General features: G+C 42.2%; 1 protein-coding gene and 1 long non-coding RNA gene across 3 annotated transcripts; both read left to right on the top strand.

The window, feature by feature from the left end:
* The first annotated feature begins 1,235 nt into the window (after window positions 1-1,235).
* LOC121049727 lies at window positions 1,236-4,667 on the top strand. Of its 2 annotated transcripts, XM_040507743.1 has the most exons (7): window positions 1,236-1,260; window positions 1,352-1,404; window positions 1,922-2,363; window positions 2,557-2,701; window positions 2,839-2,931; window positions 3,711-3,812; window positions 3,909-4,667. In XM_040507743.1, the coding sequence occupies exons 4-7, from the start codon at window positions 2,639-2,641 to the stop codon at window positions 4,155-4,157; spliced, it is 507 nt and encodes a 168-aa protein (XP_040363677.1). In that variant the 5' UTR covers window positions 1,236-1,260; window positions 1,352-1,404; window positions 1,922-2,363; window positions 2,557-2,638; the 3' UTR covers window positions 4,158-4,667. The 2 variants fall into 2 exon arrangements, with proteins under 2 accessions (XP_040363677.1, XP_040363676.1); XM_040507742.1 differs by having other exon boundaries at window positions 1,922-2,701.
* An 11,465-nt stretch (window positions 4,668-16,132) lies between these two features.
* LOC112174485 lies at window positions 16,133-16,815 on the top strand. Its single transcript, XR_002926031.2, has 3 exons — window positions 16,133-16,200; window positions 16,495-16,614; window positions 16,702-16,815. It is a non-coding gene; the product is annotated as an uncharacterized LOC112174485 (long non-coding RNA).
* Window positions 16,816-17,809: the final 994 nt, after the last annotated feature.

The raw sequence follows: 17,809 nt of genomic DNA, 5'->3' as shown, positions 1-17,809 counted from the left end.
CGTAAGGTTGTACTTTTCAAATGTGATTGGATTGATTCATTGAGGAAGGGTCGAGGATTGCGGAGGGATTCCTATGGTTTTACACTGGTCAGATTTGACAAGTGCATACCTATTGATGATCAACCATTCATATTTGCATCCCAAGCTTTGCAAGTGTTCTATGTTGAAGACCCAGAGGATCTGCCATGGCATGTTGCAGTTAAGGCTAAACCTAGGGATCTCTTCGATATGTCGACTACTAATGAATATGACCCCTGTGATGAACAAGACATTGAGTAAGCAACGGGTGACATTGATGAGGTGCCTATTAGGTCTGATGTATGATATGCATTGGGTTTCAGAATGAAATTTTGTTTACCCCATTACCGAAATTGTAACTGACATCTAAACTATTGTAGTAGATTATAATCAACCAGAGCTTGTCTGTAACAACATTCATCTAATCTTGTACATATGTGGGAATTATGTTATATGTATGCTAAAGTGTTCCTCAAATTCATGGATTTGAAGTTTATGTACAGATAACACTTGTTGTGTTTGAAATGTTAAACAATTCCATCTATATTGAGTCGGGTTAAGCTAGTCACCACGACATGGATCTAAGGGTAGAGCAACTACCTATTCTTTTCGAGGAAAGACCTCAAACAAACTCATATTTCTTTTTTTGATATATACTCGTTTACTGATACTAAAACAACATATATTGCGAGACTTCTAGGCAAAACACAAGTCTTCAACTTAATGTTTGACTCGTTAATATGGGAAAAATTTAAAAATGAAGAAGAAAAATGTCCTATAGCCAAAGAGAGTTGTCTTAAACGCTTATGTCAAGCAAACGTACTCCATTAGTGGGAGGGAATTATGGCCCCAATTATAATTAATGGGAGAGAATAATGGGCTGCAACATTAGCACCATTGATTACTATAAATTAACTCCTAATATTCATTGATTACTGTGTCGCAGAAGGTATTAAGTATTAACAATCTGGAAATCAAAACTTAGCCTAATCTCTTATAAAACCTTTTTAAAGAAAATATAGCCATAAATTTTGAATTCCAAGATTAGCTTGAAAACCACGACTCTTACCTAATAGGTGGGAAAGTCGCCCTAATTATGTGCTGTTTCAAAAATTAAATTGATATTTTATTATTTTAACTTACCAATAAAACATTAAGATCCTAGTAGTGTATATATATACAAAACCTTCATTGAAGAGTCCACAAACGACTGATACTGAGGGAGATAGAGACAATACAAAGGTGAGAGTCCAAATCCTTTGATAATCTCCTCGATCATGAGCAATATCAATCTCTCTCCATCTTATACAGTCTTTATTTATGACTACTGCAGGTGTGTTTTCGAAGATGCTGAGTGGAAACGGAATGGCTGGCCACTTCGGGAGGGTATGTATTCTGAAGTCCACAGTTTGCATATAGCATCAGTAAAGCTATGATAGGGCTATGGTTAAGTATCAAAAGTCATTGTTATTTTGTTAGGACTTTCTTTCAGTAGGAATCTAGTTTAGAGTTTGCGGTATTGTTGTATTATTTCTTTTTGTTCTGTTACTGCTATATATGCCTAAGATGTTTTAGCAGTCTTGAATGAAAATTCATGTTCAAAATAAATATTAAACAGAAAAAGATAAAAACAATTAGTTAATTTGATGTATTGATCAAATTCTGTTGTTCTGGAACAATTACTCTTCCTTATCATCCTTCTTATGGACCCAAGGAGACTAAATCAATTAAACTAAAAAAAATTTGAACTTAACTTGTTCTTCAGTTGTACTTGTTCTTGTTTTATTTCATTTAGCTTCTATTATTTGTTGCTAGTTGTTTAGTTGTAGGGTTGACTGATTTAGACACAAATTGGTTAACTTATTTGTGATGAACATTGAATTTCTGTAATTTTCTGTGGTAGATGAGTGCTCTCTGCTTGGATGGGACTGAAGATCACCTAGTTACGTCACTAGGTGCAGATTGTGAAACTCAACCAGAGCTTGCGCCATTGTTCAATGACCGGGGACCAATGGATCTCGATCTGAATGAAAAACATGTTAAGGACCACACTTCCCTAAAGTGTTGTGGAATCAATAGTTGCTCTTCCTGTCAATATGCCTAGGATGCGCAGACCAGTGGAGTCAAGAGGACATAATCAAGCAAGGTGGGCAAGGAATGGAGTACCAGAGAAGATGATATTTAATAAGAATGGTCAACCAGTGGAACCAGCAGATACTGTGGCAAGGTTTTCCCGTTTCTTGGGAATAATGGCAAAGGAATCTTCCTTGTTCCCCATCAATACAAAGGATTGGAGAGCATTCTATGCTAGTGGCGACATAGATAATGCTTGGATACGGATAAGGGTAAAATTTCAGAACCTATTACAGTATTTCCATTGTCATATATTACTAAGGTTATTAACACATACAAATTTAGGAGCTGCTAGCTATTTAATCTGACATTATTATGCTAGGGGACTATGGATTGGAGTGACCCTATCACACTGTCGAAAGAGCTTAAGATTAAGCATGTAGTTGAGATGAAGTTGAATGATAGGTGGAAGCATTATAAGGGTGAACTGAAGAAGAAATGGTATGCTCCATTTATTGGGACTGGACAAAGGTTTTCTTGTGGAGACATGCGTGTGAATGTGCATCAATGGAAATTGCTAGTGCGACTTTGGGACCTCCCATACAATCAGGTAATCAAAACTACTATACAGCTGTATAAAATGTGACAGATGATGGTCCTTGTAAAAGTAAAACTGTTTACAACTTATTACTCTAACAAACCAATGAACTAATTAATGGTAATTTGTTATTGACATTCATGACATAGGAACGTTCGGTCAAAGCTACAAGGAATAGGCTAGAGGGTCAAGTGAGTCACACTTGTGGAACAAAGAGCTTTGCTCAAGTCAGATTTGAATTTGTGAGTATTGTGCAACGAGTTATTTGATTCTTCAATACATCTACTCTTTTGGTTTTGGGCATTGGGCATGCTGGTGGGTTTGTTCTATAAGTTGCTTTCATCTATGTTTTACTGCTTTGCTTGTGTTTGAAATTGATCAGTATTAGGTTAGCTAAAAGGTTGCATGATAAAAGGTTCTGCACATATAAATAATGATACTAGCAGCTACTTTCCACTAAATTGATGGATGCTGGTTTAATTGGTTGTACGAGCTACTACTGAAGTATTAGCAAGGTTATGAAATAAAGGGAAATTTGAATCACTTGATGAAATAAGTTTTAAGATAAGTGTATAGTAAAGTATCTATATCCTGACCATAATCAACTGCATAATTCTTGGTTATGATGTTAGCAAAAATAGTCAATTGTTGGTTGTCAATCAATTTAACAGGGCAAAAATTCATGATTTTGCTTGTGCTTTTAAAGATATACTCGTATCAAGTAACAAACCATTTCTCACTGAATGTAATTGTTCTTTGGTTGGTAACTTGATCGAAAACATGGATTAAGGATTAATTAACATACAGATCTTACAGTTCAATGTTATGGTTATTCATCTGATTAGTTCTTAGAATTTGATTTGCCATATTGGGGGTTTTTTTTTCAGTGCCATTCATTTGCAACTATATATTACATAGTGTGAGACATTAAGTTTGTATTATTGTATAACAAGTAATGGCATTCACTATAAATGATTTGTATATCCTTCTCTAACCCCAAGCTACACTATTAAAATTGAAGGAGCAAGTATATGATCAAGAACTTAACCGGCTTAGCTTTTTCACTCTCACCCATACGCGACAAGATGGAGAACCAATTGATACCAAGTTTGGCCAAATCATTGTGAGTATATTATTTATAAAACAAGTGTCCATTAAATATTTCTATATACAACAATATGTTGGCAACATGTTGAATGCATATGGTTTGTCAATATAGGATGATTTTAAGGAAAAACTGAAGGAGTATGAGGACAAAAAGGAAGAGGTCATTGATATAGTTCGTAATAAGGGGTACTTTGAGGTTCTTGGACCTGAAAAGAGGAATAAGGTCAGAGGCTTTGGAGCAGGAGTCAATTGGTCGGATGTACTTGGTATTGTGACTCAAGAAAGTCTTGTAACTAGGGATGTGAAAGAACTAAAAGCTGCTTATGAGGTTCAAGTAGACGCTGTGAATCTTGCACAATAAGAAGTTATTAGGTTTAGGCTAGAAGCAACAGAAAGGGAAAATAGGTGGAGTTTGGAAGCTTCAAACCTTGTTGAGAACTTGAGGAAGGAACAAGCAGAGGCAATAAACAAGCAAAGGAATCAAATGGAACTGGAAATAATGGCGATCAAGCGTGGGATGATAGACTTCATGGCTGAGTTTAAAAACTCCAAGGGCAATGACAAGACTAAGGATGGAAGTCCAATTGCTGTGTTACAATCATGGTTGAACAAGGTTGATATTGGAACTGCTGCAAGTGGTCATTCTGAAATATCAAGAGATGAAGACTATGAGGTTATTGAAATGGATAGTGACTATGGTGCTGTCCCAAGCATGCCACACGGCAAGCCAAACAACTAAATATAGAGGTACGAGCTCAGTATGCATTTTGGTGCTTAGTTTTGTTTTTTTGTAAATGCTGACTGTTGGGATGCAGAAGTGAAAATGATGTTTTTTGTAACTATACTGGATTGCTGTTGTAGAAAGGTTAATGTAAATAGGATGCAGCATTGACTTCAATAGGAAATGGCTACTAAGCTTCTAGGGTGCCTTCCAAAGTAGTTGTACTGCATCTAGTATGAGCTGTATTAGGGATTCCAAGTGTATTTTGTATCAGGAAACTTGAAATCCTTTGCAAAGGATGATGTTTAAGATGTAAAACTGTTGTGAATCCTCTAATATATAATATTAAACTTTACTGAAGATGTTTATTGATCAAAATTTGAGAACTTCATCAGTTCTTTGCCTTTTCATTTATTGTATATAAATGTGAATCCTCTACTGTATAATTTATGCTAGGAACCATTTCACCCACTCACGTTATAATAAGTTTGGTACTGATTTCAGTACCTAGTTGAAATCAACAAAGCCACTGATATCAGTTTGTATTGAAATTCAAGAATGTAGTTTGTTGGTTCTAGATTCACACTGATATCAGTTTGTATTAGTTTCACACTGATATCAGTAACATTGGATTTACATCGATATCAGTATCTATTTGTTTCACACTGATATCAACAAATAGTGGGAATTGGACACTGATTGAGATGCAATTTTGGCATTGGTTGAAGGTATGACACTGTTAATTTATTGGCGTGTTTTGTCCCAATAGCACCTGCAATAGAGGGGACTGATTCCTCATTAGTGGCTGCATAGTGGCTAATGAGATTAGCCATTCTTATCAGTGTGTATTCGGACAAAGGGGACTAATTCAAATCAGTGTGGAATGGGGAAATTTCTAGTAGTGGTTTAGGATTCTATTACTAAGAATGATCATTGCCCGTGCCTTGCTTCGAGGGTTCCGTTGAGAGTTCTAGAGTAGTAAATTGTCTATAAGGCAAGTGATTAGGTTCCTAGGTTAATTGAGACGCGTTGTACTCAAGATGCCTTGTGATGTCTCGTTCTTCTATTGTATAATGATTTCTTTGTGTTTGTTAACGTTAGAGTCCGCGGGGGTCTCTAGTTAGCTTAAGAGAGAGATAGAGAGAGAGAGAGTGACACAAGGTGTATAGTGGTTCGCCTCCGCATGAGCGGGAGACTACGTCCACTTGAAAGCTATATTAGAGTGTCGAGCCTTGCGGCCTAACAAGATTACAAGAGATGTAATGAATGTGTTGAGTTGTGGGAGGAGGCATTCCTTTTATAGATGAAGGAATGCTTCTCATTTACTTGTTCTTCGATGTGGGACAAGAAAAGTTACTATTCTAGTCTATTTAACATGTAGAAAGCTATGTTTATGGGGGCATCTTGGCAAGGGCGGAAAGGTGGCTTCCCGGTGGCGGATTTGCGACTTCCGGATACCGCCGCGTAGCCTGAACATAGGGCTACACGATGCATGTCTCGGTTGGGCCTTGCCATGTCTTGTGGATGTCCCAAAGTAGGTGTTACTTATGCTTGGTGATGTAGTAAATACTCCATATTGTTGGAGGTATGTACAACTCCCCGAAGTCCCCGAGTAAGAGGAGCTTCTTGGTTGGGGAGTTATAACCACGAAGTCATCAAGCATAAGTAACCGGGCGGCACGGAGCCCCTACAAGTCCCCGAACTCCGTAAGCAAGAAGGGACTCGTGAACCTGCAAAACAAAGACAAAAAACAGGCATATGTAGGATTCTAGTTGTATTGGGCAACAAATGTGAGTTGCACTTATATGCGTTGGCATATATGAGCGTAATAGTGCGCATATGGTCGTGTGAGCAAATGAATTGCATATGATAAATGCGTGACGCGCGCAAGGAGACGAACGAGGTCGAGTTTGACGGGGTTATGCTCGCGAGATGCAAGTTGCATGAGCGCCGCGGAGGTATGCATTTGTAACTCATGAACGATGATCGCAAGTACGGTTGTGTTTGTTTGGTTGTCTCTCGTATTAATGGAACGCGAAAAGAATTTGATTTGTCGCAATCGGTAAACGACAAATGGTAGAAAAATTCAATGTTCCATTAACGTGTAGTGTGTCGAGTAGACATGAGTGTAAAGCTCGAGGATTGCCGGGAAGGCATGAGCGGTAAGCTCGGGGGTGCCGGGAAGGCATGAGCGGAAGCTCGGGGGTGCCGGGAAGGCATGAGCGGAAAGCTCGGGGGTGCCGGGAAGGCATGAGCGGGAAGCTCGTGGGTGCCGGGAAGGCATGAGCGGAAGCTCAAGGGTTGCCGGGAAGGCATGAGCGGAAGCTCGGGGTGCCGCGAAGGCATGAGCGGAAGCTCGGGGTGCCGCGAAGGCATGAGCGGAAGCTCGGGGTGCCGGGAAGGCATGAGCGGGAAGCTCGTGAGCGGAAGCTCAAGGGTTGCCGGGAAGGCATGAGCGGAAGCTCGGGGTGCCGCGAAGGCATGAGCGGGAAGCTCGTGAGCGGAAGCTCAAGGGTTGCCGGGAAGGCATGAGCGGAAGCTCGTGGGTGCCGCGCAGGCATGAGCGGAAAGCTCGTGAGCGGAAGCTCAAGGTGCCGGGAAGGCGTGAGCGTGAAGCTCGTGGGTGCCGGGAAGGCATGAGCGGAAGCTCGGGGTGCCGGGAAGGCATGAGCGGGAAGCTCGTGAGCGGAAGCTCAAGGGTTGCCGCGGAGGCGTGAGCGTGAAGCTCGGCGGTGCCGCTGAGGCACGAGCGGGAAGCTCGTGGGTGCCGCGAAGGCATGAGCGGGAAGCTCGTGGGTTGCCGGGAAGGCATGAGCGGAAGCTCGGGGTGCCGCGAAGGCATTAACGGGTAGCTCGACGGTGATGCCCTGAGGCATGAGCGTTGCCGTTGCTAATTATGCTGGGCTGTATGTATAAGTCCCCGAAGTCCCCAGTCAAGGAGGGTGTTCTTGCGGGTTGATACCAAAGCGTAGCTTTGTGCCGTATATCAGGCATAATTAGTGCGAGTGCGTCGTCCATCTAGAATTGGTTGGAGCGAACGCTTTTGCCCTTTCGGGTGGGCCCCTGCTAGGCCCGCCAGGGAGTCCCCCACTCCTGGCTATAGACCTCTGTATGGTCGGAAAATTGTTTGATGAGGGGAGCTGCGCGGAGCAGAGGGTGTTGGGTAGCGAGCCCAATCTTAGATACCCAAGCGTCGGGGTTAACTGCCGGATCAATGGCTGCCGTGGGCTGTGTTAACTAGTCCCTAGCTGTTTTCTCGAAAGAGAAACTTGACTGCAATGCCGCGTAGCGGTCATTGTCATGATGAGGCGTTGCCTTACCGCCTGGCGGTTTGGTTTAAAAAAAATGATAAACACATAGAGCAAGTAATAAAATTTTGTTTGAGTGTCCCATACTTATTTAATTTTGCAATTAAATAGGAGCATGGCATATGTGTATAGCATGTACTTGTAATGTGGATGCTAATATCATTTTTGCACTTTTGTAGATATGCTAAAGGATCATTGAGATCGGTATGTGAAGCATGGCATATCTAGTATGTGAGATCTAGAAAGTGTTGCCAAATCTACGAAATATTGTTGGCATGCTCAAAAGTTTATGGAAGCATGGCAATAGCTCACATTGAAAGAGCGTAAAAGAGAAGATATAGTTACTTATCTTATGCCAAGTTGGAGGCTAGAGGAACACGACGCGCTATTGCTCCGGCGAAACATCTTAGTCAAAGGATGATAATTTCGCTAATTGGAAATGTGATCGGTGATTATATCTCCTTGAAACAAAATAGGTGATTAGCACATGAGTATGTAAAATCAACACTAGTATTTTGTATATGTATTTTGACAAAATTGTAAGCAAAGTGTACAAGCAATGTAGTGGTTGACACCAAATGGCAAATTTGATTGTGTGCCGCTAATGTGAGATTTAATGTTGGGCATGAAATATAGAGAAGAAATTTCGGTGTATTTACCATATATGATTTGTTAGCTAATTGACATAACAAATGTGCATGCATGTCATGGACATGAACTAAGCATTTTAGGTGGATATATATGTACCACGAATGTCAAATACTGGCAGATGGGCTAGTCAAACCATTTAAGCATGGGACCTAAATATTCATGAGGACTTTGACTTATTCTTACTGGAAGAATAAGCAGCATGGATACATGGTATATATGGATCATGAGCCTTAGAAATATATGATCTTGGAAATACATATCAATGTCAAATTTTGCATGCTAGTATGCATGCTGCATTTTGGAAGCTATTATATGTGTAAGAGAGAAGCTGGCACAATTTGATTGCTTGTACATGTACAACCAGTTTATAGAAAGTAAGGACTATCATGCTTATATGAAGTCGTTGCCTCGTTGGGGTCACAAGAACCACAAACATATGGACAAGCCTGCATGGTTTTGAGCTTTTGATGGATGGTTTGAATGACGCATGTAGCATGACTATATCAATATGCAATTAACAAGCATGCAAAGCATGTGGCCGACACAGGCATGTGTGCTGCAGGTGTGCTATTGGACATGTATATAGAACACATAAATCAACGACATGTGAGCTGTAGCAGGCAGACTATGCTACATGGTGTCACTAATTGAAAGCAGATCACGTGTATTGAAGCAGGCATAAGCGGCGTGGGTTCATATAGTCCCCATATGATTCCATAAGACAAACCAGAGAGTAAGTTATTGGTGTGAAAAACTTAGCTTATTGGTGACAGTCGCGTCGAGAAGAGTTTTCAGCTCTGAGATTCAAATTTTGGATCTGGCTTCGGATTCGTCGGCGAATTGCAGTGGGTGAGTGTGATGCTTGCAGTGGGTGAGTGTGAGTCCAGATCAATTGAGAGAGGGAGCTGATCGAAGATGCTTGATGCTTTGGCCAGAGGTAGCCTTAGCCTTGGAACGCCTGGGTTGGTCTAGCGGTGATCGCTGCAATTGCATATTGCAGACTGACGGAACTTGGCCAGCGGGTTGGCAGAAGATGGAAGCTAGCGGTGGTCAGCGGAGGTGGAGCGTTGGGCCAAGCATCGGAGGTTCGCAGCTCGGCGGAGGAGATGGTCAGAGGAAGTGGAGCTCAGCGGAGGAGGAGTTCGGCGGTGCCGCTGACTAAGTTCGGCGGAAGTTTTGCCGCTGATAGTGTTGGGCGGAAGATGCCGGCGGTGCACAGTATGGCGGTGCTTGGTTGGCAGAGGCTAAGCAATGAGCCGAGATGTCTACTGGGTGCCTAGAGCATATTTTTGGGGTCAGCGGTGTATAGTCCGGCGGTGCACAGTATGGCGGTGCTTGTGGCTAGCGGTGATCCTGGAACTCAGCGGAGGCCGGCGGAGCTGAGAAAGCTCAGAAGCTCAGCGGAGCGGAGGTATTGGAACTGAATGAAGCAGAGGTGCTCGACGGTGGAGCAGTTTTGGCCGTCGGTTTTGCGGCTGGCGGAGGTTTTGCCGCCGGCGTCTCCTAGCGGTGCTTGTGGCTAGCGACGGACTTGGTATGCAGCGGGGAGTCGGCGGTGACTCCCAACGGAGGAGTTCTGCGGTGAATCTCGTCGGTGAAAACCAGCGGAGGGCTGGCGGAGCGGAGCGGAGGTTGCTGACCGCTGGGCATAGCTAGCGGTGGTGTGCCGCCGGTGTTGATGATCGAAGAATGGCCATGGGTGCCCAGAGAAGTTTTCTGGGTGTGGCGAGTTGTCCAGCGGTGGTGTAGCTGGCGGAGATACTTGGCGGTGGAGGTTTGGGCCAACGGGGCGGAGCCTTGGCAAGCGTAAGAAGATGCCGCTGATGGAGCTGATCGCTGAGCGGCGGAAGCATGGCGGTGCTATGCATGGCGGAAGGCGGCTCTGGAGCCTTGGCCATCGGTGGTTGAGTTTTGGGCCAGCGGGGCGGAGGTAGGGACTGGTGGAGATGGTTCCCAGCGGAGATGGTTCCTAGTTCTGGCGGAAGTGGCTGGGTGCCCAGAGCAAATCTCTGGGTGTCCAGAGAAGTTTGCCGCCAAATTTTTTTTTTTTTTTTTTGAATAGTTCAGCGTTGACCTTTTTTGAGTTGGGCGTTGACCAAAAGTTGATCAAGCCTTGATGGGCGTTGACCGACCCCGCCGGGCGTTGACCAGCTCCGCTGGGCGTTGACCGACCCCGCCGGGCGTTGACCAGCCATGTTGGGCGTTGACCGAACATTGACCAGCCCATGCGTTGGTGTTTTGATCAGTTTCTGCAAGTTTTGACCACTCCTTGGGCGTTGACCAAACTAGCTCTGCGTTGACCGGCCCTCAAGGTGCAAGTTACCGCTAAGAATTTCAATTATATAACCCAAAGAAAGAAATTATTTTGAACTTGGTTAAGATGACTTAACTCAATGGTAAGTGACGAAGCCTTTGTGTTGGCTTCCCACAGACGGCGCCAATGATAACGTTAGAGTCCGCGGGGGTCTCTAGTTAGCTTAAGAGAGAGATAGAGAGAGAGAGTGACACAAGGTGTATAGTGGTTCGCCTCCGCATGAGCGGGAGACTACGTCCACTTGAAAGCTATATTAGAGTGTCGAGCCTTGCGGCCTAACAAGATTACAAGAGATGTAATGAATGTGTTGAGTTGTGGGAGGAGGCATTCCTTTTATAGATGAAGGAATGCTTCTCATTTACTTGTTCTTCGATGTGGGACAAGCAAAGTTACTATTCTAGTCTATTTAACATGTAGAAAGCTATGTTTATGGGGGCATCTTGGCAAGGGCGGAAAGGTGGCTTCCCGGTGGCGGATTTGCGACTTCCGGATACCGCCGCGTAGCCTGAACATAGGGCTACACGATGCATGTCTCGGTTGGGCCTTGCCATGTCTTGTGGATGTCCCAAAGTAGGTGTTACTTATGCTTGGTGATGTAGTAAATACTCCATATTGTTGGAGGTATGTACAGTGTTAAATCTAGAGTTGCGTCAACCTAGGTTGCATTTTAGAAAATAGGTTAGGTGTAAAGCGTCTCTCACCTAGCATACAAGTAAGGAAAAACAATAGGTTAATTCAGGCGTTAGGTTAACTTGAGCATCTTCATCCATAGATAAATGAAATTAGGTTGAACATGATTAGTTTACTTGATTGATTGGTGGTGGATGCAATTCCTCTAACTTGTTTTATCTTTGATTTTCAAAACCCTAAATCAAGTCTTTTTATTTTCGGAGTCATTTAGTGTTTCGTTTTTATTTAAGTAATTCGTCAACCAAAACACCTTAAAAAATTATCAAACTTTGTCAGTAGTTAGTTTATCATGTCTAAAGTCTGTCTATAAATTTTCATGACATTTAGAATAGTTTAGACTTGTCTGCCAATCAGATCTTTATAACTGGATAGTTTAGGTTTATTTTGTTTTGAGTTTTTAGATTAGTGATTAGACCACAATATCTTGCAGGAACAATCCCTACTTACCTATACTATTTTCGACATCTTGTAGGGTTAAATTATAGGCATTTTCGTGCATCTATTTAGGTGTATAGAAATAGCCTATCAATTTTTGGCGCCGGTCGCCAGGGATTGTTGTTTTTAATTGCTAATCTTTTTTTTTTTTGTTTTTTTTTGTTCTTGATCTGTATCTATTCTAACTTTCTTTTATTTTTATTTTTATTTTACAATGTGGCATCCATCGTACGAGATGTGTTCCATATGCTCCTTGGTTGGTCATTCAACGGAGACATGTCCAAACATGCAATATCAAGCTTACTTCGATCAAAATAACATGTTTGGAGGAAATCAAGCAAACCTAGGGCATTGGAATGATCAATTTGTGCCTACGTACAATCCAGCATGGGATAATCATCCCTACTTTACGTGGAATGGCTATCTAAACTCCCAACAAGGATTCTTCAATGTGTTTGAAGCTTCTTCATCTTCATACCATGATCATCAGTCGCCAACACTTGAAGGTAACTCCCTTGAAGATTTAGTTACTTCTATGACTAATACTGCTTCTTCTTGCCTGCAAAGCATGAAATTTTATACACAAAATATTGAAGAATCTGTTGAGAAGATTGGGCAATATGTGGAGATAATTTTGGCCTGCTTGAATCAAGAGTCAAGAGAGCCAAAACCAATTCAAGAGCTTTCCACGATTGAGGAGGATGATTGGCCGACAGTTAAGGAGATTTGGGAGAGCGAATTACCTCAAGAGAACTCTCCTACACATATGACAACTCTATGGGAGCCCCATACAGCCACTGTGTTGCTTCAATCTCATGATGCATCATGTTAATGTTTGAGATTTGAGCGGCAGCCCAAGCCTCTGGTTAACGCTGATCCGGTGGGCGAATCCTTACTTGCAATTTCTTAGAAATTTCGCTACCAATTAAGTAAAATACAAAGTGGCGTCAGAGGCAGACCGCGCTGGGCGGTCTTCTCTTCTCCGATGCCTAAGTTAGTCAATGTATTTATGTTGACAGAATAACAGTAGGTAGGTAATCAATGCATAATTAATGAGGAGAGAGGAAAGAACATTTTATAGGTGAGGAAGATGCTGATATCTTTCTTGTTTTTGATGTGGGACTAATATGCATCAGTTCCCAGTTTGTGGAGCTTTTGATGCTGCTTTGGCGCGGCGCGTCAGCGGTGATCTGGGGGCTAGCCGGGGCTTAGGCGGTAGCCTGCTTGGCGGTGATTCCGTAGGTCATACCGTTGGCGGTAGTTGGTACCGCTGGAGTTAACATGAGTGTGGCTCAGTCATAGCTAATTATGCTTGCAAATACTTATGTAAGTACAAGTCCCCCAAGTCCCCAGTCAAGGAGGGCAATCTTGGTTGGGGAGTTGCCTAGATGTTTGAAGCGTTACTTCCGCTAGACTTGCAAGAGCATAATTAGTGTCAGTGGGTTGTCAACCATGGACTTAATGAGCAAATGCTTTATACCCTTTCGGGTGGGCCCCTGCTAGGCCCCCCAGGGAGTCCCCCATTCCCTGGAGAAGATAGACCTCCGTCTGGTCAGTATATTGTTTGTTGAGGGGAAGCTACGTTGAGCAGAAGGTGTTGGGTAGCGAGCCCAATCTTTGATACCCTAGTGTCAGGGGTCAACAGCCCTGATCAGGGCCGTCGAAGACTGTCAACATGTCCCCTTACTTGTTCTGGGGGAAACATTGCTTGACTGCAACATCGCGTGGTCGTCGTCGTCAGAGTGAGAGGTTGCCTGTGGAAGCTCCATTGGCGGACATCCCGCCGTTGATGGGGAGCGGTTTAGAAGTGTCACTGGGACCTGGTTTTAAGATCCATGCATGATATTGCATTTGGTGGATAAGTTCCGCTAGAGGAGTTGCACGTAGGGGGGACTCGCTTGCAAGATGCAGAAGGAGAAGTTCCGCTAGCGGAGACTCACTTGCAAGATGAAAAAGGGAGAAGTTCTGCTAGCGGAGTTGCGCGTAGCAGAGATTCTCACTTGCAAGATGAAAAAGGGAGTTCCGCTAGAGGAGTTGCTCGTAGCGGAGATTCCCACTTGCAAGATGACAAGGGAGAAGTTTCGCTAGTGGAGTTGCGCTTAGCGGAGACTGTCTCGACGATTGGTGTGCCTGCCTTTTGACGGTTACTTAGGATAGACGCTTCGTCTGACGGCGTTCGACACATGGTCAACATGTACTAGGTTAGCGTGCGGAATAACGTCCCCGTAGCACACCCATCTCCTCGCCATTAATGCGAGTAATTATTCATTTTGTAACCGAGGCAATGTCTCAGTTAATCAGGAGAGTAAGTGCGATCGTGGGACACGTGTGCGGCTGTCGTGAGATGTCGTTTTTCAGAGGACGGTCTAGATTTGTTTGATGTTGACATAAAAGAGAGGGAAACCATAGTGGGTTGGACACTTCTGCACTTTGAACCATTATCGTTGTCTTCAAGTTTTGCTCTGATATGTGAGAAGAAGATTATACAATTCCGTGAGGTTATCTATTTTTGGAGGACGAGAACCTGCTGAAGCGAAGACCAGCATCCTCAAGCGCACCAAAGTTTGCATCTTTGAGGTTGGTAGCCTGAATCTCGTCCTTGCTATTTGAATTGAGGTTTGTTATTCCCCGGTGTGTTTGAGGGTCTAGAATGGGTTTTCAGGATTGGTGTAGGTGTTTGACAAGGGGTTGGGGTTTGTGATGGTCGAATCTGGGTTTTGAGTGTGTGCATTTTGTTCTTGTTTTGGTATTTCTGGGTTTTGTCGTTCTTGATGTGCTTGACTGAAAACTGGCGTGGGGATAGTTTAGATTAGGGCTGGCCTGAAGAACCGTAAAACCGAAGGAACCGCACGAAAAAACCCGGTTTGGTTCGGTTTTGCTGCATATGTATTTACAGTTTTTACGGTTCGGTCCCAGATGAAGTATGTTCGGTTCGGTTCCGGTTCTTGTTTTTAAAACTCCCTTGGAACCGAAATACAGATGTCAGTGTATAAGTGGATATTAGGGCCGAGCTTATTTCTGTAAAATAGACCCCTTTCCATGTGATCAGACGCCAAATCCTATCCGAATAACTCCTATCCATTCGATCAAAACCCTAAAAACATCGCGTTAGTCTCTTCTCCAGTTCTCTCTAACGCAAAAACTCTCACTCTCTGTGCCTCCATTCTCCAACCCCAATTCTTATGATCAAAACCCAGACGAGCAAGACGATTGCCCTCAAAGTTTGGAACCCAGAAACATCGCATCCTTCGATTTGTGTTGGGCTGTTAGCCATCTGCGATTTGGTTGATGCAGCCCCATCTTCGACCTCCGTCAATGTAAGCTTTCTGTGATTTGGTTAGCCATCTGCGATTTGGTTGCTTAATTTCACCTGATTGATTGCAAAATTCAGTTTTGGAGATCCAACATAGTTCTTTCGGTACTGTAATGCTTAAGCATATGCTGAAACTTGTAGATCCAAATCATATGCTTAAGCATACGCTGTTCTGCTGAAATATATTGATCTATTGCACCCTGTGATCTATTTTGTCCTTGCGTTATGATGCAAAAAGAAAAACAAGGAAACGCAACACCCTGTAACAAAATAAAGTTAGTCGATCTGCAGATTAAACACTGTTTTTGCATGCTTGTATGATTAATTTGAAGCTCATATATGGAATATAAACTGTCCTGTGATTGGAGAAAGAATCTTGACCCAATTACCATCTTTGGTCTCTGATGTTTCTTTTTGCCTTTGTTTGGTTGTGAATAAATGATGACACTGCTTTTGTTTTGTTTGGGGTTAGGAGTATGTGCCAGTGCATGATGGAGCCATAGCCAAAGCAAGTTGGGAGGTTCAGCAACAAGAACAGCAGGAGAAACAACAGGTGGGGTTCAATGTTGCTTCTGCAGCTGCTGCATCTGCTACTACTTTGCAGACTGAGATAGCTTTGTAAAAGAGGAAAGAGGAAGAGGAGGGATAAGGGATGAAAGAAAGTAAGTTGTAAGTTAGGGAAAAAGGTGCTTTGGGCTCTCTTTTGCTTTTGCTTTGCTCTCTGATTTTGGTCATAATAGACCAGCCTAATACCATAATGGTATGACTAGCTTTGATTGACAAGTAGATAAAAGGAAGAAACATCTGACTGGTCCAATTGTCCAAATCTTCTTTTGAATGCTTAAGTTTAATCAAAAGGAAGGGCCTCTATGTTTAGGCTAGAAATATCAATCTCATTATGGATATTATACCAGAAATTTGCTGATACTAGTTTACCGTGGTCTAAATGGATATTATACCAGAAAAGGAACTGTAAGTTTACCATGCACTAGAGCTAGTACTGAAGTGTTAACTCAGAAAATGTCCTTTGCAATCATTATTTTCTTTCTGATACCTAATGAGATATGGATTGATCATACAAACAAAAAGCAGGTCAATGTTTGCCAAAATCTTGTTTTCTCTGAACATTCGCTTTTCTTCTGTTGTGGTTGAATATTATCATGCATTGATATCTGTTTTCTTCCTTTTAATGTCTGCATTTTTTATGAGATTAGTGCTATCTGAAGATTGCCTTTTTTTTAAAGATATGCTATATTGCTTTTGCAGAGTACTCTTGCTCTTGAGTTATACGTAGAGAACATGCTAAAGTTGGAGAGCGGTGCGCTTGGCTAAGTTGTTCGGGTCTCAGTGGTCACATATGTTGTGCAACTGCTGCTAGATTTGGATGTATGTATATTGAATGTTGAATTTGATTTAGTTATGAAAGAAATGTTGTCATTTATTTATGATAACACTATCATCTGATTTCTGCAGTTGGAAATTGGATCATTGAAGAATTCTCACAAGATCATGGACTATTTCAGATGGAGCTGGAACACCTTTATCTGAATGATGGTAGTGAGGTATGACTGAGTTGGCTTAAACTAGTTAAATTGAAAACATGATGCATGTTAGCTTTGGAACTCTTTTTGAATTAAGGCTGTTTCTAAGGAACTCTTTTTGAGAAACATAGTGTGCTGTGTGGTTTTTGCTTTTGAAAATAGAACTTATGTATAGGTACTTAAATATAGGTACTGTTTTTTTTTTAAGATTAGTGTTTCATCACTACTTTCTTTCTAAATGTTCTGATTTTGTTCAGTGCATTGCAAATTTGCAATATTATTCTATTCTTCTTTATGTATTGTATTAGGAACTGGGGAGCCAATCCATGATGATGCATTTTATTTACCACAATAGAATTTGATATTCATTTTGTGTGGGATTGATTGGACTGTGTGGGATTGATGGTTTGAGAATTAGGAACTGGGCATTTTTGTATTTACTATGCATTTGAGGTGAACTGGTAAATGGGTTTTCTTTTGCTGTGTCTGTTTTGCTCAGTTTTGTTGTTTGTTAACTGTTAATGAAAAAAAGATATTACATCTGTTTTGAGGCCAGGAAATATTGCTTCACAAAATTGCTTGGTGTCTTCATTTCAGGCCAGAAAGTATTGAGGTTGTACATACGCTGGCAGCTTTGAGAGTTTGGGAGTTTGCTGGAAATTTCTAATTTGTTATGTTGATGTTGATTGTTGAATATGTAGATTGTAGATAATGTTGAGTTTTATGAGTGAATGGTATTTGCAATATTGAATCATTTGAATGTATGTATGGAAATCAGGAAAACTAGAAGCTGGAGACTAGAAAAGGCTGAAAAACAGTTTGTCTATATAGAAAAACCGAGGAACCGATAGTGGAACCGAACTGATCTTGGAACCGAAAAACTGAAAAACCGAGTGTGAAACCGAACTGAGATTGGAACCGAAAAACCGAGGAACCGACCCGAGAATGGTCGGTTCGGTTCTATATCGGTTCTTGAATCAAAAATCAACATACCCGAACCGATTATCTCTTCTCGGTTCCGATTCCGGGTTCTGGATTTA

Source organism: Rosa chinensis, chromosome 6, assembly GCF_002994745.2.
Source record: "Rosa chinensis cultivar Old Blush chromosome 6, RchiOBHm-V2, whole genome shotgun sequence".
Taxonomy (NCBI): Eukaryota; Viridiplantae; Streptophyta; class Magnoliopsida; order Rosales; family Rosaceae; genus Rosa; species Rosa chinensis.
This window is presented reverse-complemented; position numbering and strand designations above follow the sequence as displayed.

Excerpts from the sequence above, each read along its gene's own strand:
- LOC121049727 (XM_040507742.1), top strand. The coding sequence starts at position 2,480 with ATGGATTGGAGTGACCCTATCACACTGTCGAAAGAGCTTAAGATTAAG. Across the intron at positions 2,702-2,838 it reads GGGACCTCCCATACAATCAG|GAACGTTCGGTCAAAGCTAC; the intron begins GTAATCAAAACT and ends TTCATGACATAG. Across the intron at positions 3,813-3,908 it reads CCAAGTTTGGCCAAATCATT|GATGATTTTAAGGAAAAACT; the intron begins GTGAGTATATTA and ends TTGTCAATATAG.